The sequence below is a fragment of the Aethalodelphis obliquidens genome, unplaced genomic scaffold (genome assembly GCF_003676395.1).
Source record: "Aethalodelphis obliquidens isolate GAN/ISIS:26980383/991018 unplaced genomic scaffold, ASM367639v1 scaffold7, whole genome shotgun sequence".
NCBI lineage: Eukaryota > Metazoa > Chordata > Mammalia > Artiodactyla > Delphinidae > Aethalodelphis > Aethalodelphis obliquidens.
The window spans coordinates 20,209,216-20,236,400 of NW_020837951.1; the positions used below are offsets into that span (position 1 = coordinate 20,209,216).

General features: G+C 49.3%; 1 protein-coding gene across 4 annotated transcripts in view; it reads right to left on the minus strand.

Annotated features, from left to right (window-relative positions):
• Positions 1-27,185, minus strand: part of RGS3 (regulator of G protein signaling 3) — a 162,238-nt gene that overhangs the window by 44,332 nt on the left and 90,721 nt on the right. For 2 of the 4 annotated variants that reach the window (XM_027105133.1, XM_027105136.1), the window contains 3 exons: positions 25,027-25,070; positions 19,107-19,229; positions 11,935-14,837 (listed from right to left, as the gene is read on the minus strand). In XM_027105133.1, coding sequence (XP_026960934.1) covers positions 14,730-14,837; positions 19,107-19,229; positions 25,027-25,070 — 275 coding nt within the window. In that variant the 3' untranslated portion in view covers positions 11,935-14,729. Of the gene's footprint in view, positions 1-11,934; positions 14,838-19,106; positions 19,230-25,026; positions 25,071-27,185 lie in introns of those variants that run through there. The other 2 variants (XM_027105131.1, XM_027105132.1) reach the window with 1 other exon arrangement.

Here is a 27,185-nt window from a genome sequence, read left to right on the forward strand (position 1 = left end):
TATTTTACATCTGGTAGTGTATATATGTCCATACCACTCTCTCACTTGTCCCAGCTTACCCTTCCCCCTCCCCGTGTCCTCAAGTCCATTCTCTAAGTCTGTGTCTTTATTCCGGTCTTGCCCCCTAGGTTCTTCAGAACCATTTTATTTTATTTTATTTTATTTAGATTCCATATATATGTGTTAGCATACGGTATTTGTTTTACTCTTTCTGACTTACTTCACTCTGTATGACAGACTCTAGGTCCATCCACCTCACTACAAATAACTCGGTTTCGTTTCTTTTTATGGCTGAGTAATATTCCATGGTATATATGTGCCACATCTTCTTTATCCATTCATCTGTTGATGGACACTTAGGTTGCTTCCATGTCCTGGCTATTGTAAATAGAGCTGCAATGACCATTTGGTACATGACTTTTTTTTTTTTTTTGCGGTACGCAGGCCTCTCACTGTTGTGGCCTCTCCCGTTGCGGAGCACAGGCTCCGGACGCGCAGGCTCAGCGGCCATGGCTCACAGGCCCAGCCGCTCCACGGCACGTGGGATCTTCCCGGATTGGGGCACGAACCCGTGTCCCTTGCATCGGCAGGCGGACTCTCAACCACTGCGCCACCAGGGAAGCCCCATGACTCTTTTTGAATTATGGCTTTCTCTGGGTATATGCTCAGTAGTGGGATTGCTGGGTCATATGGCAGTTCTATTTTTAGTTTTTTAAGGAACCTCCATACTATTCTCCGTAGTGGCTGTATCAGTTTACATTCCCACCAGCAGTATAAGAGGGTTCCCTTTTCTCCACATCCTCTCCAGCATTTATTGTTTGTAGATTTTGGGGGTGTCATTCTTGATATTGAAATACGTTGGTTAAAGAGATATGGGTAAAATCACCAGCAGACTAGGATTAGGGTGTGTAACCTCAGAGGAAATTTTACAGAAGAATAATGAGAAGTTAGCCTTGGGATATTTACTACTACTAAAACACATTATGAAGCTACAGTGATTAAGTCTCAATATGATGTAGAAATAGATGAATAAATGAGGGAAACAAGCGAATTCAAAAATCAACCCACCAATGTGTGGAAATTTGGTCTATGATAAATGAGTAAAGGAAGGATAACTCAAAAAAATAGGTTTGGGGCTTCCCTGGTGGTGCAGTGGTTAAGAATCCGCCTGCCAATGCAGGCGACACGGGTTCGAGCCCTGGTCTGGGAAGATCCCACATGCCGCAGAGTAACTAGGCCCATGAGCCACAACTACTGAGCCTGTGCATCTGGAGCTTGTGCTCCGCAACGAGAGGCCGCGACAGTGAGAGGCCCACGCACTGCGATGAAGAGTGGCCCCCACTCGCTGCAACTAGAGAAAGCCCTCGCACAGAAACGAAGACCCAACGAAGAAAGAAAGAGAGGAAGGAAGGAAGGAAGGAAGGAAGGAAGGAAGGAAGGAAGGAAGGAAGGAAGGAAGGAAGGAAGGAAGGAAGAAGTTTTCATTTAAAAAAAAATAGGTTTGGAAAAATTGGTCAACCACTTGGGGAAAAAATTAGTGAGAGTTCCATCTGACACCAGGCACTAGATTAAGTGCAGATGAATTAAAAATATGAATGTAGGGCTTCCCTGGTGGCGCAGTGGTTGAGAGTCCGCCTGCCGATGCAGGGGATATGGGTTCGTGCCCCAGTCCGGGAAGATCCCACATGCCGCGGAACGGCTAGGCCCGTGAGCCAAGGCTGCTGAGCCTGCGCTTCTGGAGCCTGTGCTCCACAACGGGAGAGGCCACAACAGTGAGAGGCCCGCATACCGCAAAAAAATAAATATGAATGTAAAACATAAAAGGTTAAAAGTACTGGAAAAGTATACAGAAGAATATTCGTTATAATTTTGGAGAGGAAAAGGCCTCAGAAAGTATAGCCCCCTACCCTCAAAAAACAGACTTGACTACAAAAATATTTGATTATTAAAAAATGTTAACTTCTGAATGATAAAAGATACTATAAATAAAGTTAAAAGATAAATGATAAACTGGAAAAAATATTTGTAACCTACATAATAAGCAAATGGTTAATATTCTAATATTACAAATAAAACAAATGCCCCAGTAGAAAACTGGGCAAATGATATGAACTGATGAGCCGAAGAAGAAATATAAATGGCTAATAAATGTAAGAAGAAGCCCAACCTCACTAATAATCAAATAATTATATACAGCCACTATGGAGAACAGTATAGACGTTCCTCAAAACACGAAAAATACAACTACCATATGACCCAGCAATCCCACTCCTGGTCATATACCCAGAGAAAAACATAATTCAAAAAGATACATACGGGCTTCCCTGGTGGCGCAGTGGTTGAGAGTCCGCCTGCCAATGCAGGGGACACAGGTTCGTGCCCCGGTCTGGGAGGATCCCACGTGCTGCGGAGCGGCTGGTCCCGTGAACCATGGCCGCTGGGCCTGCGCGTCCAGGGCCTGTGCTCCACAACAGGAGAGGCCACAACAGTGAGAGGCCCATGTACCGCCAAAAAAAAAAAAAAAAAAAAAAAAGATACATACACTTCAATGTTCATTGCAGCACTATTTACAATAGCCAGGACATGGAAGCAACCTAAATGTCCATCAACAGAGGAATGGATAAAGAAGATGTGCTACATATATACAATGGAATATTACTCAGCCATAAAAAGGAACGAAATAGTGCCATTTGCAGAGATATGGATAGATCTAGAGACTGTCATACAGGGTGAAGTAAGTCAGAAAGAGGAAGACAAATGTCATATATACTATTGCTTATATGTGGAACCTAGAAAAATGGTACAGATAAACTTATTTGCAAAGCAGAAATAGAGACACAGATGTAGAGAACTTATGGATACCAAGGGGGTTGGGGGTGGGATGAGCTGGGAGACTGGGATTGACATATATACACTACTATGTATAAAATAGATAACTAATGAGAACCTACTGCATAGCTCAGGAAACTCTACTCAGTGCTCTGTGGTGACCTAAATGGTAAGGAAATCTAAAAAAGAGGAGATAGATGTATATGTATAACTGACTCACTTTGCTGTACAGCAGAAACTAACACAACATTGTAAATCAACTATACTCCAATAAAAATTAATTAAAAAATTTTTTTAATAAAAAGAAAGAGGGAGAACCTTAAGACTGATGTGAAAGGTTTATATGATATACTAAGTTTATGTGTATGGAAAAAATACTTGGAGGAACACACCAAACTTACAGCAGTGGCTATCAATGGGCAAAGGGCTTGGAGAATGGGAGATTTTCTTTATTTTATTCAGCTCAGCAATGTTTAGGATATATTTGTACAAGTTTTGTACAAGTATATCAAGGAATATATGTAATGCAAATAAATAAATATTCCCATTTGTAATATAAATAAAAATTTTCAATTTCCTCAAATAAGTTTAACAACAAATGTGCAAGACCAGTATGGAAATTTTTTTTTCAAAACTTTACTTCGGAAATCTTAAAAGAAGATTTGCATAAATGAAGAGACATAATTCTATTGCTGGATGGGAAGACAGTGTTGTATACACTTCAAAACTCCCCTTTTTGATGTATATTTTTAAATGTAATTACAATGCAAATCTCAATGAGATCTGGTGGGGAGAGGCAGGGAGGAGGTGGGGACTTAATAAAATTATATTGAATTGCATTTAAAAGAACAAATATTCATTAATCATTAGAGAAATGCAAATCAAAACTACAATGAGGTATCACCTCACACCAGTCAGAATGGCCATCATCAAAAAATCTACAAACAATAAATGCTGGAGAGGGTGTGGAGAAAAGGGAACCCTCTTGCAATGCTGGTGGGAATGTAAATTGATACAGCCACTACGGAGAACAGTATGGAGGTTCCTTAAAAAACTACAAATAGAACTACCATATGACCCAGCAATCCCACTACTGGGCATGTACCCTGAGAAAACCATAATTCAAAAAGAGTCATGTACCAAAATGTTCACTGCAGCTCTATTTACAATAGCCTGGAGATGGAAACAACCTAAGTGTCCATCATCGGATGAATGGATAAAGATGTGGCACATGTATACAATGGAATATTACTCAGCCATAAAAGGAAACGAAATTGAGTTATTTGTAATGAGGTAGATAGACCTAGAGTCTGTCATACAGAGTGAAGTAAGTCAGAAAGAGAAAGACAAATACCGTATGCTAACACATATATATGGAATTTTAAAAAAAATGTCATGAAGAACCTAAGGGTAAGACAGGAATAAAGACACAGACCTACTAGAGAATGGACTTGAGGATATGGGGAGGGGGAAGTGTAAGCTGTGACAAAGCGAGAGAGAGGCATGGACATATATACACTACCAAACGTAAAATAGATAGCTAGTGGGAAGCAGCCGCATAGCACAGGGAGGTCAGCTCGGTGCTTTGTGACCACCTAGAAGGGTGGGATAGGGACGGTGGGAGGGAGGGAGATGCAAGAAGGAAGAGATATGGGGACATACGTAGACGTATAACTGATTCACTTTGTTATAAAGCAGAAACTAACACACCAACGTAAAGCAATTATACTCCAATAAAGATGTTAAAAAAAATAAAAGAACAAATATGTGAGAAAAGGATTCTTTTTTAAAAAGAGTAATGAGAGGATACTTATCCTAACATAATGTGAAAGCACTGGAGCAAATAACTGTTTGGAAAGAATGAAAAGCATTTTTGCTCACACCATATACCAAAGTAAATTCCAGAGAGACTAAATGTTAAAAGTTGAAAAATAAAACCATAAAGTTCAAGGTGTGGGGGGAAGTGAATGTTGTATAACCCTGGGGTGGATACCACAACACTAAAGGCAAAATAGTATTTTTTTAAATTTATAAATATGATATTAGTCATCAGAAAAACACAATTCAAAACCACCATGAGATGCTATTTCACAACCACTAGGATGGCTATGATTTTAAAAAAACAGGAAAATAACAAGTGTTAGAGAGAATGTGGAGAAATCGGAATACTTGAACGCTGATGGTGGGAAGGTAAAATCATGAAGCTACTTTGGAAAAGATTCTAGCAGCTCCTCAGCAAGTTAAAAAGAGTTACCATTTGATCCAGGAATTCTACTCCTATGTATATACTCAAAAGAAATGAAAACATATGTCCACACAAAAACTTGTACACAAACATTTATGGCAGCATTATTCATAATAATCCAAAGGTGGAAACAACCCAAAGATTCATCCACAGATGACTGAATAAATAAAATGTGGTACAGCCATACAATGGAATATTATTCCACCATAAGAGGAATAAGGTCCTGATACATGCTGCAACATGGATAAACCTTGAAAACCTCATGCTAAATGAAGGAAGCCAGTCACAAAAGACTTAATATTACATGATTCCATTTATAGGAAATGTCTAGAACAAATCTATAGAGACAGAAAGTGGATTAGTGGTTGTGTAGGTCTGGAGGAGATGGGGGAATGGGTGGGTGATAGCTAAAGGGTATGGTTTCTTTTGGAAATAATGAAAATGTTCTAAAATTGACCGTGGTGATGGTTGCACAAGTCTGTAAATATACTAAAAACCATTGAGTTGTACACTTTAAACGGATAAATTGTATGATTTGTGAATAATACTTCAATAAAGCTGCCACCAAAGCAATTTACAGATATGACTACCTATAAATCAGAAACATCTATAGTTTAAAAAAATAAAAGGTTAATATACAAATATCCTTATTTTATAAAGAGCTCTTGTGAATTAATAAACTATAAACAGCCCAACAGAAAAATGGGCAAAAGATCTGAACAAGCTACTCACAAAAGAGGTAACGTAAATAACTGAAAGGCATGTAAACATCCAACATCTCTAGTACTCAAAGATATGAACCTACTAAAAAATGTAACAATGCACAGTGTTGGCGAGTGTGTGGGGAAATGGTCTCTTACCCAGACTGTATCAATTTGCTTGGGACTGAGGGGTTTCCCAGGAAGCAAGATTTTTCATGTTAAAAAGGGAGAGTCTGGGGCAAAGCAGGATGAATTGGTCAATCTTAACTGGGATTATAAATTGGTACAATCATTCTGGAGAGTAATTTGGCAATAGGTATCAAGAGCCTTTTTTACAAATATATACCCTTTCATCTGGAAATTCTAGTAGCAGGAATTTATTCTAACAAAACGTTCATTTATCAACAAGTATTTGTGGTGGGTCAAAGATGTACACTGGATGCTGGGGATATAGCTATAAAGATTTTTATCTCAGGTTTTTGTAACAATGAAATATTGGCAACAACCTAAATGTTGACCTACTGGAGATTTTTAAAAATAAAACCTGTTTCATCTACACAATGAAATACTCTATAGGCACTAAAAATGATGTTGTAGAAGCACATTTATTGACATGGAAACGTGGATACACTACATTGTTAAATGGAAAAAAGCAACTCAGAAAACTGTGTGCATGGGCAACCCCAATTTGCAATTTATTTATACACACAAACGTATATGTGTGTATAAACAAATGCCTGACAGGATACACCCCAAAATGTTAACAGTGGTTATCTCTGGGTGTTGGGATGAAGGATGAACGTTTCCTTCTCCTGTTTCAACTGTACTAAATGTTTTCTTCATAATAAACATGAATTACTTTTGTAACAATACAACAAAAGTCAACTGCATTCAAAAAACAAAAAACCCCACACCTGCCGTGCCCTCATGGGTGGAGGGCCAAGGAAGGGGGCTGCAGAGTCAAGCACATGTTCACGCTTGATCTAGCAATAACAGCTGCCACTAAGCACAGTCGTCCCTTGGTATCCTGTGTGGTGGGAGGTGGGTGGTTCCAGGACCTCCAGCAGATACCAAAATCCAGGGATGCTCAAGTCACTTATATGAACTGGCATAGTGTTTGCATAGAACCTACACACATCCCTCCCATATACTTTCAATCATCTCTAGATTACCTATAATACTAATACAATGTAAATGCCATGTAAATAGTTGTACGACGGAAATACTATGTAAATAGTCACCAGCTCAGCAAATTCAAGTTTTGCTTTTTGGAACTTTCTGGAATGTTTTTGGGGTTTTTTTCCTATCTGCGGTTGGTTAAATCTGTGGAAGCAGAACCCGCAGATACGGAGGGCTGTCTGTACCTACTACATACCAGGCACTTTGCACAGACCATTCCCCTTACTCCTGAGGAGAACCCTGTGAGAGAGATGTCCTTGTCTCATTTGACAGAGGCTAGGTAACGTGCCAGTAATCCCACAGCTAGTGAGAAGCAGAGCTGGGATTTGACCCCTGGCCTGCCTACCTCTGAATCAGGCCCCTGCCTCTACCTTAGCTGCCCCTGCTTGTTCCCGGGGATGGGCAGAGAAAGGTCCCAAGCCACTAGGCCCTCTGTCCTGCAGGCTGGTTCTATACGGGCCCTGGTCCTCCCTCCCTGCACACAGTCTAGGGGGCGACAGAAGGACAAATCAGCAAGGGTGGGGACAACGGCAAGGGGAAGGCGTGGCGCTGGCAGGCCAGTTGGCTGAGGTCAGGGCTCAGGGCAGACTAGCCAGGGACTCCTCGCCTGCTGGGCGACATTCAGGAAGCCTAACCACATCCGGCCCCAGGAGTTCCCAGGCCCTGTGCGCTCCCAGTGGCAGGGAGAGAAAACCTTGCCCGGCCTGCTGCCGCCTTGCTAAAAGCAGGAGGAAAACAGCCTGCCATCTGGGACCTTCCCCCTGGGCTGGGGACGGCTGGCCTTTCCCCACTGCGGGCCTCCAGGGTCTCCTCTTCTGTGTGAGGAGGGGCCGTGACGGCTGGTGGCTCCAGGACCCTCCCAGGTCTAAATTCTCTGAATCCACTGCACTTCCTCACAGAGGGCCCGGCAGGAAGAGGAAGGGGGTGAGGCGTCCCACCCAGCTCCCGAAGGAGCCCCTTCCTCTTCCCCTCAGCTCCAATCCCACTACTATTTTTAGAACTGGGAGCGCCTCCGCCAGCCCTGCCCTGCTCAGAGCTCCAGGTAAAACACAGCAGCCCCATTCATTCTGCTCCAGCAAGAACGCGTGGGGAATTTATAGACAAGCCAGCCGACTAGACAACCTCTCCCCACACCATTAGCAGGGCTATTTCTCACTATTTCCATTAGACAGCCCAAAGTGATGACTTACTTTTCCTAATGACAACACAGCCGAGTGAGATGACAAGCGTCTCTAGGACAGTCTGTGCCCCGCCCCGTCCCCAACCTGGCAGACTCTTCAAAGGCCGCTGAAGGGGAGCGCTGAGCGGTGGGTCCTAGTTCCAGCTCTGGCACCAACTATGTGCCCCTGGCCAAGTTCTTGCCCCTCTCTTGGTCTTGGTTTCTACAAATCAGCTTGTTAATCGATTGATCCTGGTGAGGGAGGGAGGAGGCTTTTCAGTTCCACACTCAAAGATTCTGTGGTTCTATCAAAATTCTAGTCACTCGTGAAACAAATATTATATCCTCTGCTTTGTGGTGTGTGTTGAGCTGTATTCCCAAATCATCTGAGAGTTGATGATGGGTCTCAGAATGCATTTTCCCATTGAAAATTGTGTTATAAATGGTGGTCAGCTTCCTAGGCTAGCCTACTGAACACTTAATTTTCTCCCACGAGGAGAAACAGCAGAAACCTATATTGTGGTAGAATTTAACCAAAATGGAAAACGACTAACGTTTAAAAGACACTGTTTTAGAAAATTTACCCTGAGTAGTGTTTGAGCAAAAGAAGATATACATTAAAGGCAATGAAAAAGTCTGTGGCAACTTCTGGGGAAGAGTCTGAAGGAGACTTCTGACCACACTGGAAACTAAAGGCACTGCACACAGATTCTCACTACTTCCACTGAAAGTTAGCTTTATGCCATAGACCAGGAATCCGATTAAAGAACCTATGTGTATACCTGTATATGTGAAGTTAAAACAAGAGTCCAGTGAGCAGGAAAAAAGAAGGGCCAGGGGAAGATTCTAGGTTTGAAAGCTCCTTGCCACTTTCCCTGGGCGGGGAGCCCGAAGGAGGCACATTTGGGTGGGAGGAAGCAGGGCTGTGCTTACAATCTGAGTGCCTGTGATGAGGACCCCTTCCTGTATAAGGTTCATACGTATACTTATTTGTCTCAAGTACATGATGAATATTAACCACGTACAACATTTGCATATATACATACACTCTTGTTTCAATGTGAGGACCAAAATGTCTGATTTCTTTTTTCTTTTAACCTGTTATTAGAGTCCTGAGGCTTTGAAGATGACTCCTGGAGACCACCTAAATTCAACTCCCTCATTTTTCTTGGTAAAGAAACAAATGATCAGAGAAGTGAAGTAATTTGCCCAAAGTCACTCAGTGAATTACAAGCAAAATCAGTATTTGAACCAAGATCTTCAGAATCCTACTCTGGTTTTCTCTGAAGGCAAGGAGCTCAGTGAGAAGGGAGCTCCACAAACCCAGGGAAGAGAACCATAGGAGCAGTTCTGGGTCTCAGAAGGGTCTCCTTCCCTCTGAGGATGCCCAGAAGTCAGTGTGGATATGGTGGCATCTATAACCCTGAAGTGAGTCTGGCCAGATTAGATTGCTTAAGATCAAGTGGGGATCCAGGCTCTGGTCTTACAAAGCCGAGGTGCAATGGAAAAAGCTCTGAGCCAAGAAAGGCAGGAGACCCGAGTTCTAGTCCTGGCTCTGCCACTACCTTGTCCCATGAACCTGGCCAGGTCACTTCCCCTTTTTGAGCCTCAGTTTCCTCGTCTAGATTCCAAAACGTAAGAGGCTTGAACTGTATGGCCCAATCCAATTCTACAACATCTCCTGAGCACCTACCAAGGACCAGGCAGTAATAGAATCAGCAAGAAATAAACTTTGACCTCCACTGGCTCCCAAGGAGCTCATGGTCTTGCAGGTGAGACATATCTGCCTAACTCACTGTGCTAAAGATGAACAAAGTACTGTGGAATACAGAGGGGGAAGCGGTGACTTCGGATGCACGTCTGAGAAAGGTGTCTCAGGGGAGGCTTGAAGGCTGAGGGCTGTATGTGTCAGGAACAGCAGAGGAGGGCAGGCGGCATCAGGCAGAAGAAACAGCCTAAACACGAACACGCGTGGGGAATTCAGAGAAGGAAAATAATCCAATACGGCCGAGCTGTGGGCACAAAGCAGGAGGGCAGAGGGCGAGCCTTAAGAAGCAGGCTGGGACCATGGCCTCCCACGATGGTCTTGGAGCGGGAAGTGCGACTGCTCAGCTTCCCCACCCCTCCCAGCTTGGATGGTCCGTGACTGCTGAAAAGTAGGAGAGCAGAGCAATCCAAAGCCAGTGCTCTGGAGCTGGGCACCCAGGATCCAATGCAAGCCACCCACTGGCTGTGTGACCTTGGGCAAGTTTCTTCTCAAAGACTCAGCGTCCTTACCTATATCAATTGGGTATAATGAGAGTAAATGTGTAAGGACCACAAAGAACCTCATGAAGCTGTAGTGAGGATTAAAGAGACAATGTAGGTGAAGAGCCTGGCATTGCTCCAGGTTCATGGCCTAAGTGCTCACTTATAAATTACCTACTGTTATTATTCTACTCTTAAACCAAGGATCTGGGAACAGTCTGGAGGACAGTGGCCCTATTCAGAGAAAGGCTTGAAGAAAGATGAGGTCAAGACAAGATAGAGGGTAAGGTTGTGCTATCTTCCTTAAGAACAAAAAAAGATAGCAAGATGACTGAGGCCAAGAGGAAGGTGGGAAGAAGGCAGTCTCTCCGCAGCCAGACGGGCAGCGAGGAGGGGAGGGCGGAGAGCTGGAGAGACTGGAAAACAGGTTTTTGGCGGGGGTGGGTGGGTTGGGGGGGGTGGCGGCGGGTGGTGAATATCTGAAATCTAGTCCATTTGACACCCAGTTACTTAGGGTTGAGATTCCAAGTCAGTCAACTGGCAAAATCTGGGCCCAAAACCTGGAGTAGGCTCTCTCCTCACCCTCAACAGGGCAGAGGTCAAAGGCCTCCTTCCTGTACTCATGCTCAGTGCATCTGGGCCTGAACCTGAGCCATCCCTTTCTGCCTTCGGCCGCTGTTCATTGCGGCCAGGTACCCCAAGACTGTGCTGCTGGTCCTCTTGAATGCCAGACTCAAAAGGGGGATGGGGTAACCCCACCATCCCAGTGCTGCTGAGAGCCTGTCTTCAGGACGTCCACCTTGTCTTTCACATCAGACCTCTTAAATCTTGTGTGAAGCTATTCATCTTGTCAGCCTGGGCCACCTCTGGGCCATATGAACTCAAAGTTTATTCTCCACTGTGTAGAGAATAAGGCAACTCATTTTTATTAGTCCTAAAGCATCCCCTCTAGAGCTTAAAGGGCCATGATTTCTGCATGCAGGATATCTTCCTCCTGGCTCTTCCTGGAGGAGATGATTGATTTCTCTTACTTCCACTCCTAAGAGGCAAACCTTTCATTTGGAAAGAGCAATGGATTAGGTTGCAAGGCCTTGGCTTGAGGACTAGCTCGGTCTCTTACCAGTTATGTGACCTTGGATAAATCACTTAACTTCTCTGAGTCTTAGTTCCTTCCATCCATAGAACAAGGCTGCTGGGAGGCCTAAGGGAGATAATGCCTGGGGATCCCAGTTGCCATCTCTGAAGCCCATGCTCTCGCTGTGGGCAGCCCTCCCACATCATGAAATTGCCCACACCTTCAATCTGCAGAACGCTCTTGGTGCCGTGTATGAGAAATTCAGGCTTTGGTGGCAGAATTTATGAAAAAAGAATTTAAACTAAAGAAGAAGAAAAAAAAAAAGGCATACATAAATAAATGTCATCATTATTTCCGACAGGTTCCAACTCCCAAAGGGCCAAAGGACCCAGGCGGCAGAGACCAGAGCATGACTGCTTCCAGGAGAGACTGGGAGTTTCAACAGACCCAGAGCCTGAGACAATAAGAAAACAAAAAAATGGGATCAAAGGATGTGTGGGGAACTTAAAGAATCACTTTGTATTCAAATCGCACAGATGGCCTTTTCAACAATAAATGGTTGTGCTCCCATGCTCCCAGCTCGCCCCGAGACACACACCAAGACAATTGGCCCATCAGGAAAGAGACCATTGTGTGAGCTTCTTAGCGTGATTTATGTGGAGGGAGGGGCTCGGCCATGTTTCCCGTGATTATGACTCTCAAATGCGATTTCGATGCGTTCATCATCCTGGACGTCTGGGATGGACTGGGCCTCTGAGGAGCAGTGGCCACCCGGTCATATTTCATCTTCTCGAGCCCGTGGAGCCAAATTAATTGTCTCATCGATTTGAGAGGCAGAGCAGCAATGGCGCTGTGGCTCACAACAGTCACTGGGAAGATGGGTCCAGGGCCCTCCAGGAGCTGATGTCTGCTTTCCCAGCAGCCAGCCAGGTCTAGGACCCTGACGGGAGCTTCCGCTCCACTCAGCAGCTTGTTGGGACAAGCCAGAGGAAAGTGCCGTCCCCAGGGCTAAGTGCCGTGTTCCGAGTCTCCGTTTCCCTGCTGCCAGAGCTCCCCCGTCCTCTGCACCTGTCTGGTGGACAGAGGTAGGTCCCCAGGTCCGGGAGAGAAAAGCTCGCTGTCTTCCCAGACAGGCAATTCTCCTGCGCCTCACACTCCCCTTAATGTCATTTTGTAAAAGGGAATCAAATGAAGTCATGGTGCAGCTTGTGTCTGTGCAGACTCAGCTGCTCAGCCGCTCAGAATTAACCCTGCAGGCGGAGTCTCGGCTGATAGACACTGCAGATCACTTGTCCCACTTCAGGCCCAGGCTATTCCCCTGCTGGGCAGGACACTGGGCTGATCCCCTGTTAGATTACTGATGCGACGTGTCTGATCTTTCCTAGGCTGGGAGGAGGGGTGATCCGTGGGAGGTAAGGGGCAAATTCTCTTCTGGGCCACCCTTGTTAGGGGTCAAGTAGCCAAAGCAGCTGAGCAAACTCACCAGGGCACAAGACCCCTCTCTAAAGACACGGAGAAGCTCTTAAAAGACACAACACGGAGTGTCCAAGCTCCAAGGGGACTTCTCTAAACTGAAGTCCAGCCTCTCTGACCCCCTTTCTATGCAAATGGCCCTGATCCTACACATACCCTTTGTGTGTGAGCTATGTCTGCGCAGTTAGAGAAGGGTGTGAAAGCTGCCCAACGCTGGGCTGCACCAGAAGATGCAGCAGCAGTGAGCAGGCTGCGCTCTAATCGCTGCCCCCACGTAGGCCTTTGTCAGCCTCATGGCAGGACGGCCTCCTCTAAGTGTGCTGAGCCTCACTTAGCCCCAGTCCCCGACCCTCAGGAGCTCTGCAGAAAGCAAACCCAGTCAGTTTCCAGAGGGCTGTGTTCACAGGATGGAGGGACAGCACAGGCCACCCCTGCTGAGGCTGGGGGGCTGTGAACTTGACCACCTTGGCCAGCTGAAGCACCCATAACTCCCAACTCCCAGGGACATTCTCAGAACTCAGCACTGGTCCCTACCCAGGCCTCACCAGGAGGGGGCTCTGTGAGGAAGGCCCCATCCTTACGTGCATCCGCTGAAAGAGTGAGACACAGTGGAGGATGAGGGTGAGAGCAGTGGAGGGACAGGAAACTCTCTCTTCTCATCGCAGAGCCTCCCCTACCCGAGGGTCTGGGCATTCACATACTCGCCTCCCCAGACATCATCCAGGATGGGCCACCATCACCCATCACCTGGAGGACTGAAGGGACCCCCCCCTCAAAAAAAAAACTGATCTCCTCACACCCACTTGGGCCCCTCCTTGGGTTCTCTCATCGTCTAGAAATGTCCCTGAGAGTCTGTGACTCCCTTTCTCAAAAGCCTTCAATGGCTTCCCACTGTGTCTCAAATGCAGTCAATACATTAACCACCAAAGCCCTGTACCATCTGGCCCCCACCTGCTTGGTCTTCCCCCTCACTAAGCTCCAGCTCCAGCGGCCTGGGCTCCGTTCCTCCAGCACATCCTGCTCCTTGCTAGCTCAGGTACTCTTCGCAGGCTGCTCCATCTGTCTGGAAAATCCTTTCCAAAGTCCTTGACTGGCTAACTCCTTCCTTGGCTTAAAGGTTATGCTCTTCCCCTCTCCCACCCCACACCCACACACAGCAATCTCTAATAATATTCTCTCTTAAAGGAATCCTTTCTTTTCCTCCATAGATGATCACAGTGTGTAACCCCGTGTGTGTGTGTTGGTGTTTATGTAATGCTCTCTCCCCTACTGAGACTGAAACCTTGATAAGCGCAGAGACCATGTCCCTCTCGTTCTCCATAGTATCTCCAGCTCCTAGCCCAGAACCTGGCATAAAGTAGACGCCCTAAAAATATCTGATGAATGAAGGAATGAACGCATGAGTTCAGATGAAAAATGAGTGAATGGGTGGAGATATCTTCTGGCGGCAGCGGATCCTGGCATTGTTCTCCATCAGGGCTGACCTCTCCCAACTTCTCCGGCTGCCCCTGAGGCAGGCACTGGAACCACCGGTAGCCCAGATGCTATTTCACCTCCTTCTTCCTTGTAGGGAATAAGCTTCTGGGTCTTCTCCATTTGGGACTTTCTGAGCCAGTCTGCATCTGCCCACAGGGCCTCTCACACCACTGTGGTCCTTCTGACGCCAGTCCACACACCCGTGGGGCCACTCCCTTCAGATGACCCTAGGCCCACCATCTTGGTCCTCCGTTTTGGGTCCAGTTGAGGTGAGGTTACTGTGTGGTAAGGGATGCCCAAGAAAGAGTTAAGTTGCCAGAAGCAGAGTCCTGCCCTTGGGTTTGCTCAGCCAATCAGAGTCTGTCCTGATGAGGTAAAGCTTCTATCCTGGGTAGCATTGGTTGAGTTGGCCGGCCCCATCTCCTGCTGGAGAGAGCCATAAGGGTGCAGTTTCTGTGGAACCAGACAGAACTGGAATTAGCTCGCTGTCGACTCGGGCCAGGGCTGCCTGACTCCAGGACCTGCCCCTGCTGCTTTCTACGGTGCTCAGATAGACCCTGGCATCTCCAGGGCCCCATCTCTAGCCGCCCTACTGGAGATGACGAGGTGGCACGCACCTTGGTATCACACCTGGGAGAAGTCTTACAGCCAGAGCACACCCAGGAGGCCTCAGTTTCCCTGCCTGGTCCCAGGAATACAGCAGGTGGCTACCAGGAAGTGACATGGAGCAGTCGTCACATGTGCTCAAAGCGGCAGCATTCAGCTTCAATAAACAAGGTCACTAGATAAATCTTCCTATATAGACATAACTTTAATAATAATAATAATTCACAGAGTTCTTCTTGTGTGCCACTTTGCTAAGCGCATTACATGAGTTTAATCCTCATGAGAACCCGGTTCATCCATCTACTTTACTAATGAAAATCTTGAGTCTCAGAGAGCCTCGGTGCCTCACCTGAGGTCACAGAGCGGTAAGAGCTCACGCCTCCCATATCACTCGCTATGTTTATTTTTGAACCGTCTGTTGGCATATCGGTCTCCACTGCTGGACCGCAATTTCCCAAGGAAAGAATATGACAGATTCACCCATGCATTCCCAGCACTGAGCTCAGGGTGCACCCCGAGAAAGGTCCATTGCCCAGGCCAGCGCTGTGCATGTGGTGGGAGCTCGTGGAGGTTCACTGACAATGAATGTACAGCCAAGAGCCCTCCGCCCGCCCCCATAAAGGACCTAAACTAGTGTCTGGCCCAGAGCAGGCATTTATTTCTATATTTAATTGAATAACCAACACAATATGCATTTATCTCTCCCTATTAGCTTAGCCTTAACAGTCACAGGTAGGACCACCTGTGAGTTATTCTAGATTAGCAGCATGGCAGCGTTCCCCATGGCAGGGAGTTTAGCAGAAGTTGTCCCAGGTGAAAGAAGACAGGTAGTTTCCCTCCAGGGATAGACGATGAAGCAAGAAACGGGGCAGAATGCTGATGAGGAAGAACGGAGTGGTGAGAAAAAGGAAGCTGGGAGAGGAGAGGAAGCCAGCCACTTACTTCTACAGAAAGAGGGAGCACGCAGGCCCACCTGCAGCAGCCTTCCACCTGCCATGGTCAGCCAGGAGTGAGCCGGAGAAAGGCAGTGGAGCCCCAGAGACGGGATGCAGTCGGCTGCTGCCTGCCTCGCTGTGTCCTTGCCCCAGCCGGGACCCCAACACTGCAACCCAAGGTCACAGGCACCTCAGACACAGCACAGAAAGCCTATGTCTGCCCCTCTCCCCCGACAGGAGGGGAGTAGACCTGGCCCCTAAGGGCAGCGCACTTCACAGGCAATCAAGTTATACAGAAATCTTGGATAACTGGACGACTCTAGGTCCTCAACTTTCATGAGAATCACAAAGCTTGAAGAGCTTCGAAGAGCCACCTGACCAATGCATAGATGGGACCGCCATGGCGGGAAGCGGTTGCCAAAGGTCACACAGCAGGGAGTGGCACACCTGCCTCTCTACTGTCCTTTGAATCCATCTTCCTCCAATTCCCTCTGTCTTTCCCCAGAAGCATTTCATGTTCAGGGCATATCACATTTATCATGTTTTGCAAATTGGGGAAGAACTTTTGCATTTTTTGAGATGTTGAAGAATCCCACATTCCAAGTGTCAGCAAACACCGCTGAAAGGAACAGCGTTGAGAAGTGGCAGCACAGGAGTTTGGGGAGCTGCCTTGCAAAGCCCTCTTTCCCCAGAGAGGCACTGGAGCTGGGCAGACAAGGAGCGGCTTAGGCATCGGTTTCCATTCTGCAGCAGAAGGCGGAACAGTCTCAGAACAACGAACAACGAAAAGGCATTAAAAAAAAAAAGGCACGCTCCTCAGTGAGGGCTCAAAACAGATTTCAGGCAGAAGTGTTCTGCTTGACCAAAGCAAGAAGCCAGTGTCCAAGGTCTGCTTGGCCTTCCCTCTTCTCTCTCCCCTGGAGGACAGCAAGCCTAGTAAAAGGGCTGTGGCCCAGCCCTTGGCAAGGAGGTTCACGGTCACCTCGGAGGCAGCCAGGACCTGATGGAGCTGAGTGCAGGTGGATGGCCTGTGCCGGTTGGACAGCCACCTGGGCCTGGTGGTTAAGGTTTTTTTTTTTCGCTGAAGCACTCCTGGAACCATACGGGGCTGGAGAAAATCCTATTTACGGGAACTTCTCTCAGGAAGCACGCTGCAAGCGACTAGAAGGAATGAGCTGCTAAGACTCTTCCAGTGGCTGTGATGGGGGTAGGGAAGGTTGGGCATCCTCCCCAAGGGGCCTGCCTAATATAAAGTGGTTACTAAGTGCCTTTCAAGGAGCGTGGGCCAAGTGGGGTGTGCCAGCTGGGCAGGGCCCGCTCCCAGGTGAGGGGGCAATCCTGAGGCCGTCCCAGCGGTCGGGCCCTCCGTCTTTTCCCTCCTCACGCCCAACACAGAGCTTCTCCATTAAGCACACGTTTAAAGAGTTTTGATTTGAAGACGCGTCCAGCTGTTGCCTGCCCGGGCTGCCCATATATCTTGGCATGGCCCGGAAGCCAGGCCCCAAACCCTCGGGCCCTTCAAGGGTCAGTCAGCGAAGCCCGCAGCCCTGCAGCGACCAGCGCCAGAAACCCAGCCTACCTTCAGTCACTCAAATTGTCCCCCTCACCCCCCAACTGAAGGTGGAGAGACTCCCCAGGGCGTTGAGAAGGCTGTTGCCAACACTCTCCAGAGCCGGCAAACTCTGAAGCTGAGGCAGAAAGAACTTCTTCCCCAGATCAGGAGGAGCTAAGCCTAAAACACAAGAAAACTGAGGAACACCAGTGCAAGCGTGCCACATCCCAGCGGCCACCCCAGTGAGGAGGGAGTGGCCTGGTCTCTGATTGTGACCGACCCAGGATCAAGGGGGCCAGGCAGCCTACAGCCTTGGCAAGTCTCTGTTGAGGAGTAGAAGCTGAGACTGGGAACCAGCCAGCATAGCAAGAGCACCTACTGAATACCAGGCACTGTGCTATGAACTGTGTATGCACTATCTCATTTAATTTGCACAACAACCCTTTGGAGGAGAAACTACTAGCCCCAGATGGGGACACCAAGGCACAGAGTAGTACAGTGACTTGCCCAAGGTCACCCGCCAGCCAGCAGCAGAATGTGACTCGGAAGTCCATGCTGTGCCCGCTGTCCTCCCTCATCACAGTTATTCTTGCCCCTGGCAAGTGTAAAACAAGATAACTGTCGAGTCTGAGATCACGTAATTCTCAGACACGCGCTATTTGAGGAGCTGCCGTCCGCCACCACCCCACCAGCAGGGGCTGCGCAGCAGCCTCTTCCCCACCTCCCGTCCTCAGCAGCCTGCCCCACTGCCCCGCTGGGCTACGTATGCATGGCGCGCAGGGCGGCCCTCAACGCAGCAGGAAGAAGCACGAGGCCTGCGAGTTGACCAGCTGGCGCTCACTTTCCTTTACCCTCTTCTCCCTGGTTCCGGCCAACCAACCACCACGGCTCCCTCTGCAGCAAATCAGACCAAATCCCAACACGGCCAACACGTTCAGCAAGAGAAGGGACCTGAGTGGCTCACAAATGGGGGAATACAACTGTGCCTCGGCCTGGCATCCGGGGGACCAAGGGGAAGGCTGTAGTCCAGCTCCGATCCCAACGCCCTCCACAGGCACGGGACCAGCCGAGGGGGTGCCTGCCCCAGATCAGCTTCAGCTGGGAGTCTCTAATCTTCCCTGATGCTCCAGCCGGCCGGCTCCCAGTCCCCGAAAACTCCACTTGGCTCCACCCGGCCGTGGCCTGCATCGAACCAGCACGGCTTCTGTCGCAAATGTCTCCTCCCAACTATGTCTGCTTCGGGCCAGTGTTAAACACCAGTGAGCTCACTGTCCCTGGGCACGACCTACACCCAATAGCAGAGGGGGGCCGCATGCCAGGCAGCAGCCGGGAGGCCGGCCCGAACTAGACCTTGCCGTCGGCAAACTAGAGAACAGAACCGAGAATTGATGGGTCGTGCTCCATCTGGCTCTGTCACTCTCCCTGAGCACCGTCAAACTCACTCAGTAGATCCAGTGACACGCCAAGGGGGAGAATCATTCGAGCACAGGCCTCCTCGCCAAGACCTTGCTGCCCAGATCCAAGTCCTAAGCCAGGGCTGGTCCCAAGCTCAATTCGGAGGCTCAAGGGTGCAGGCGGGCCGAGGGGGAGCCAGGCAGCCAGGGCTGTGGCCACCAGCGAGGCCCTTACCTTGCTCTCGGGGGACGGAGCCGCCAGCTGTTGCTGCTTCGCAATGTTCTCCGACAGGCACCAGCACACTCTCTTCTTCTGCTCGTGCGAGTGAGCTTCCAAGGTGAATAAGCACTCTGCCTTCTGATGTCAGGGGAAACAGAGAGAGCGGCAGTCAGCGCTGCTCCCTGGTTCAGGGGCTCCCAGGACCAAGCCCAAGCCCATCCCTGGGCTCCAGAGGGTGAGGCTGCAGCAGGGAGGGGAGTGACCGCTAAAAGCCACAAACGCACACTAATCCCCGGTGACATCGAGGCAGCCAGACGAGCAGGGAAGCTGGCTCAGGGGCCAGCTGGCGAGCCGTGTGCCCATGGGTTGGGGGAAAGGAGGGAGGCAGTGGTTCCCAACACAGTGGAGTTCTGTGGAGAGCCACCGACTGTGATGGTGAGGTCACCCCCGGGGACAGGCAGCACAAGGCAGCAGCTGGGGGAGCACGTGGGGAACCCAGAGGGCCAAGGTCTCCGCCCCTCTGATGCTCTACGGAGCCAGGACCCCTCCCCGGGCTCACAGAACCCCTCTCCCCCACCTCAGCACACTCATCTGATCACAAGGCCAAGGTTAGATGGGTGCCCAAACAGCGACTCGGTCCCTTTGGAAAGTCCTTGGGGAGCAATTGTGTGGCCTTGTACAGCCCCACTACTGCCTGACACGTGAGCTGGGTCTGATCAATGACTGTTCAGCTCAACTGAGTGCAAGTCTCTACCACTGCTGTCATTTAAATCTCACTTTGCTATTTAACCTTGTTAAATGCTGCAGTCTTGTCTCCCCAACTAGACTAGAAACTCCCTCTAGGAAGGCCTTTTTCAGCCGGGCCTAGTGCAGTGCTTGGCAAGTGAATGCCTCAGTAAGCTCTGGCTCCCTGGAGGGACTTCCGGGATGAGGTCAAATCCAGGCCAGCTTACAGGCACCAGGGAGCGGCTGGGACCCAGGGAGTCGGCCCCGCCCCGAAGGAGTCAGAATGTGCTGGGGGCGGGGAGGGGCGGGACAGCATGCCCAGTGTTATCCTCTCCAGGACGCTCTGAGGAGGGGATGGCTAGCTCTTTCTGTCTCCGCTGGAATCTGATTATAACCCCACAGGACTGCGATTAGATCAACTCATCCAAGGAGCTAAGAGCGTGAGCCGGATGGATTGGAACAGAGAAAAAGAGTGTTTCTACGCAGTCCTTCCTTGTTTTGCAGTTGGACAGGCCTGGTTTGAATCCCAGCTTTGCCACTTCCTAGCTGTCACCTCAGGAAAGCCTGTAAAATGGGAATGACAGTGATATCACCTACCTCCCAGAGCTATTGGGAGGGCAAGCAATAACCCAGGCCTCAATAAACAGCAGCTATTGTTGTTATTAGTACTTCATTTGTTTAAGAAATATTTATTGAGCACCTATTTTGTGTCAGGGACTGTAGTAGGCCCTGGGGGTGAAGAGGGAGATAAGAGAGACTGAGTTCTTGCCCTCAGGATGGGGGCAGAGACAATAAACCAATAAACAATTAAACAGTGTAATTACAAATTGTGGAAAGGCCAAAAGGGAGAGGTCCTATCTGAGCCTGACAGACTGGAGAAGGCCATTCTGAAGGGGCAGCACTCCAGCAAAGGCTGAACGAGAAAGAGCCAGCCAGGAAAGTGCTAGAGGGAAACTGTTCCAGGCAGAAGGAACAGCAAATGCAAGGGCTCTGAGCTGGGGTGGTTATCAGCATCATCTAACAGCATTTGGGGACATAGTCTACCTGCCATCAAACCCAACCCTCAGGGATGCTCCCCTTCAGGGAAGGGCCACACCCCATGCTAAGTGTTCCCAGGGTGCCAGCCATTCCTTTCCAGCCCCAAAGTGCTCAGAAGCTGTTCTTCCTAAAAGCATCAGAGGAGAGAGGGAAGAAAGCCCCACCTCTTGGTTTCAGGGAACTGAGTGGATGTGGTGAGGCAATCCTCCCACTTAATAACCGATTCCCTCCACTTCCCAGAACCCCCAGCCCACTGCAGGGGAAGGACACACCCAGCAAAGACCCCAAGATGCTCCAGGGAGAAACCAGGTGGGGCAGGAGCTGACTAGAGGGCCCTCTGCTCCCCGTCTCATTGTGTTGCCCCTGCGAGGGGAGAGTTGGGGCAGGGACTGTGGTCCCTTCCCGCTTGGAAAGGCCATCCCTCCACAAATCTGGTCCTGGCCCGAGCCTCTCAGGCCTGCCTCTGCCTTTATCTCCCTGAGCCCCAACTTCCTCCTCTCTTTCTGTTCTGAAGCAGGATTCTGCCTTAATAATAATTCCCTTGATCTAAGTATCGATTTTAAAAAGCACCTTCCCATCCATGATCTGGAGAAGGCATCCGAGGCACCAAGGACCTAACCCTAGGCCTGGCTGGGGGGTAGGGCTGGCTGTTTTAGACGGGCACACATTTTGGGAAGGCCTTGCTCCCAAGGCTCCTCTCTAAGTGTTGCCTGAAGCTTTGGAGGCTGGCCTGGCCAAGAGAGGGAGCATGGAGACAGCTCCCTCCAGGGAGGCTGAATTCCCATCCGCCTAAGTCTGTCTAAATCAGGGGCCCCCACTGTCTGCCTGGCTGTCCCTGCATGTGAACCGTCTCTCTTTGTCCACTCTGTGATCCGACTCATCAGTTTCAACACTGATAGACACTGTGCCCTCAAATATCAGGCTCCAAGGTCAAGGTTGTAAGCTGCCCTGAAAGCATCCTCACGAAACTCACTCAGAGGCAGGGCTTCCTTGACTGCAGCATGGTTAGCTAAGCACAGAGCCCGCCAGACGCAACAGCACTGGGCCCAGACCTCTGCATTCAAACATGAGCATCCCCAAATCCAACTAGAAACATGGCTCCCCTTGCCTTCTTTAAAACCCCCATCTTGCCTCAACCTCCTTGTTCCTGAATTAATATTATCCTTGTAAAAACTAAAACCTCGGGGCTTCCCTGGTGGCGCAGTGGTTGAGAGTCCGCCTGCCGATGCAGGGGACACGGGTTCGTGCCCCGGTCTGGGAAGATCCCACGTGCCGCGGAGCGGCTGGGCCCGTGAGCCATGGCCGCTGAGCCTGCGCATCCGGAGCTTGTGCTCCGCAACGGGAGAGGCCACAACAGTGAGAGGCCCGAGTACCGAAAAAACAAACGAACAAACAAAAACCTAAGACCTCTTCTACTACAATTTATGTTTGCTCACTTGCTGTGACAGATGTTCTCTCATTTTATTCAATTCTCTCAGTGACCCAATGACATAGGGAGGAAGGAAAAACACAGCTGTTACCGTTTTTCAGATGAGAAAACTAAGGCTCAGAGAGGTGAAGTCAGCAGCCCCAGGAGGTCTCAGGAGAGGAGGGATTCAAAGTCTGTCTTCCACCTCCTCCAGAGCCTTCGATCTTGCCTCATTTGATTAACAGTATACGTACATTACAAAAAATGTGAGATCTTCCTCTTAGCTTTTATTTTAAAGGATCAATAAATCATCGGTGATGTCTCTAATGGAGAGTAACTGAATATGAAAAGCTCTCCGCCTGTTAGGAAGCTGACAGAAATAATAGCTACCATTTATCGAGCACTAACCGTGTGGCAGGTTCTGCGCTAAGTGCCTTGGACACAGTATCTTACTGGATCTCATTTAATCATTACAACAACCTTACAAGGTAGGACTCCTCAGCCTTGTTTCGGAGATGAGTATGTAACTTGCTCAATCTTGGCAGGGCCAAGATTCCAATCTAGGTCTTCCTAACCCCAAAGAGCAAACTCTTAAATCAATGGAGCCAGGATCAAATTCCAAGTTAGCGGATGGTCCCTGACCTGTGTGGCCTTTGACCTGACGCCCCTGGTACAGCCAGTCGTGGGCTGCATCTCTCCCATGGATTTGTAGGGGCTGAGGGACACCTGTCCAGGGAAATAGAGGCCCCAGGGCCAAGGACTGCTCAGAACAATCCCACCCACTTGATAACTAACCAGGACCTACTGCTGGGGAACAATCAGAGCTGCTGCCCCCCAGGCAGTTGGGGCTTTCCCAATGCAGAGTGGAAAACTGTCCCCAAATCCTGACTCTCTTGCCCTGCCCTGGTTCTTCTCTGGACACTACCTGCATGTTAGGCAATGAAGAGAAACCACTTGCTGGGAGTTCCAACTAAGACGTGAGTCTGGGGTTCCCCATGAGTTCCAAAACCACTGTTGTCAAGCCTATTCCAGGCCACAGGGCAAGCAGGGATCTTGTCTTCCCTGTGATACAGACATGCCTCTCGTAAAGAGCAGCCCATTAAGAGAACAGAGGGGCTTCTAGCTGCCTGTGATCTTCAAACACCCAGCCCCTTGGGGTCAGATCACCTGACACTTTACTGAAATAAAAGGTCCCAGATCAATATCCCTTCATCAGTCTTTGGAGGGGTAGGAGGTCACGGATCCCTGGAAACCAAGGAGCAGAAGTGCTTTTCTCTGGGAAAAATAACCCCAGCCTGGCAGGAAGCTGTCTTGGCATTAAAGAACCTGGAGTCTCATTTCAGGCCCCGCTGCAGAGAACTGGAATCCAGATGGGTGAGGCTGGGGAGGCAAATGCTCTGACTCTTCCCAGCCTGCCTCACAGCTTCTCCTAAGCTGCTCGCTCGGCTCCGGGGAAATGAACTCACGCCCCCCTGAAGGGTCTCCACCAGCTACTTCCTGTGCCCGGTGGGGATATGCTGACACAGGGGAGGACATCAATGCCTTCTTGGACCTCGAGTGGCCATTCTAGGCTGCCAGGGTCCCCGGCTCGGCTCCAACAAGGTCCACTGTCCTTTGGATTCCCTGCTGTCCCCTGAAGCTAACTTCTCATCAACCGTCTTGTCCTCAGGGGTCTGTGTTCACCCAAGGGACTCACCTGAAGCCCTGCACCTCCTATCTTAGCCAGGAACTGAAGGAATGATTTTCCAATCACAAACAACATGCAAATTCCTTCCCAAAATGGTGTACTCCTCTTGGCCAGCCAGTGTAGACCAGGCCTCACCCATAACGTGGGGCCAGTGTAGATTCTCCCACAGAATAGGCAGTTTCCCAGGACTGTTACTGAGTAAGACAGACGAGCAGAAGCAGAGGGAAGGAATGGGTCTAATAAACCCTGCCTGGAACTGGTAGCAGACTCATATGAGCAGAGGTACAAGGCTGGGATTAGAAAATTTGCTGAAAATTGAAAAAATTTGTATGGATCAGTGGGTCTCAACTTTTTCATCACCAAGGCCCTCTTTGATTAAACCCCTGGTAATGATATTTTATCTCCCGAACCACGTCAAACAATCAGCTGTGTGCCCCCATTTTGCTTAGCAAAGGCACACTGTCTAGCTGAACTTCTCATCAGACTGAGGTAACCAGTCTTAAGGAATTAAGGAACATCAATCACACTGAGTGGGCGTCACTCCAGCCCAAAACACAGACGCTAGATGGTTTCTTTCACCTGTATTATCTGGCCCAGGTAAAGGTACAGTTACCTTCAGGCCTTTTGAAACATTGACAAGACCCTGCAGGAGGGGACATAGGTGGTACCTTCTAGAAAGAGAGGAGGAAAGAGGTGGGCACAAGAATCAGGGCACTCTATAGAAGAAGGACTACCAAGTGAATAGGGTGTTGCCTGGCTCTCAGGCCACACCCTCACTGTGACCCCCTGCAGGGGCCGGAGACCAGGAAGTCCTAAGCAGGAGACCACAGTGTCCTTCTGTCCCCTCTAAGCGCCTTCACGTCCACTGCTCTTCTACACAGAGGTAAGAGACACAGGGGCAGGGGTTGCTGTTCCCATTCCACAGAGCAGGACACTGCCACTCTGGACCTGCCCGGAACCCCTGCAGGAGTTGGTGTGGAGGCAGCATCAGAACCTGCACTAGAACCCGGCCCAACATCTTCCTTCAAGCACCAGGACACACATCTCTCTCTTCAGATTCAGGGGGAAGGACTCACCTCTGCTAGATACAGCACACAGAATTTCAGGTCTTCTGAAGAACCTTTGAGGGAACAAAAAGTAAGACTTGCTTTAGAACTGGTTACAGAGTCTCAACTGTTTGCAGCACAGCCAGCTGTCTCACCCAGAGGGCTGTGTGTGGTACTTCCTGTAAAAAGAAGAAGAAAGGGGCAGGGAAATCTCTGGAGGAAAGCCCACTTAATATCTAATTAGGTTGAGATATAGATGTAAGGCCTTTGCCTGCAGGTCAGCCTGACCCAAGGAATACTGAGCTCTCACCCTATGAGAGGTAGCCAGGAGTACCCTCTGGGCATCAAGCAGTGGGGTACAGGGAGCTGTCATCCATCCCAGGAGGCCTCTTCCTTTCCATGTCCCCTGTAATGAGGGACATGGAGGCAGCACACACTTGGGTTTTCTTTTAAACACTCCAACTGCCTTTGCCATTTTGAAATTCAACAAGAAGCCACCCAGGAATGCATGGGCTATGCAGGGGGATCCCCAATCACGGGCTGGGTGGAGCCCAGAGATGGCTTCCCAGCCCAGGCCCAACCCCTCAGTGTGTTTTCCTAGAGCCTTCTCAACCCTGGTCTAGAATCCCAAACTCAAACACTCACCAAACCCTCTCCACCTGGGAGGCAGCTGGGAGGGCCTGTTGGCCACTCCCCGCTCCTCCAGCAGAGAAGCTGAGGCGGGATACCTACCCTAAGGCGGAAGATGATTTGGTCAGCCTGCTGCAGAAACACAAGAGCCAAGAGATGACCCACAGCTGTCAGGGAAGGCTTCCTGACAAAAGGGGGACTCTTCTGAGCTTGAACTCAAGGTGGGAAGAGACGGCACTCTGGGAGGTGGGAACAGCACGGGCAAAGGCATGGAGATGCAGAAGCACAAATTGTGCTCAAGGGATGGCGACTGTGAGGTAGCCCCGCCTCCTCCTCCAGGTGGCCTTCCCTGACTGCTGCAGGCTGCTCCTCGGAACCTGGCAGCACTCCCCGTGGGCCACTCATCTGAGCACAGGCCAGGGCTGGTTAGGAACTTCCTGTATTTCAAGAATTCGACCTCACCAGGCAGGTCATCCTTTTTGAGGGAAGCAATCATACAGCACATATAACGGCAAACACTTAAACTGCCATAGGGGTTTAGAGTACCCAGTGCTGTGTGCCAACTACAGCGCCAAATGTTTCATGTGCATAAACTCGACACTCACAACAACCCCTATGAGGCAGGGGTTATTATCATCCATGATTCATGTGAGAAAACTGAGGCACAGGGGGTGAGTAACATGCCTCAGGTAGAAGGGGGAAGAACCCAGATTTACACCCGGGAAGCCTGGTCCCAGAGCTCACGCTCCGAACCACTACACACCTGCCTCTCAAATGCCCACCACGTAGGCCCTACCCAGGCACCTGTCCCCTCAAGGAAACAGGACTAGTGCTGGGCTCAACGCAGAACCCTCAACATACACCTGAATCAAAGAAATTGTCAAAATGCCTTACAAAGTAGAGGCGGCAAGGGAAAAACAGAGATGGTGGGTCAAGCCTATTCCTAAGAAAAGTAGTGAGTGAGGTCCTCACGTGGGTGGAGGCCAGGCCCCCTCGGAGCAAGCATATGGGCAGTTTCCTGGGCAAATCTATCCCTAAGGCCAGGGATGTCAGCCAGAGCTAGATGAAAATAGCTCATAAGTAAATGGGGGTTTGCTTTGGAATTAGAATAAATCCTTCTGCTTCTCCCCACCTAGAGATGGGCTGGGGGGCAGGGGGCAGCCCTGCCTAAGAAGTCCATCGTGTTTAAGAAACCTCTAATTTCAAAGCTTCTGCCAGTTCCTTGCATTGCTGAGGGTGGAGACAAGGGGAGGTGGCTTCTTTTGTTTAAGAAAACACACTGGGACGTTTCCTTGACTTTCCAGAAGCAGACTTTAGTGCCAAGGGAGAAACAAAAAGATCTGTGTAAGAAAATAACAGAATTTTGGGTTTTAGAAGCTGCCAGTGAGAGAAGAGGTTCTAGAAGGGAGTGGAAAGCCAGGTAGATGGGAGCCTCAGGGAGACAGGAGGCCAAGGTTGGGGGATGCAGCCTAGGACATATTCCCAGTGACGAGGGATCGCTGACGGATCGCCTTGAAACTTTTCTGTGCCGTGACACCCCACCATCGCACCCCTGCGTT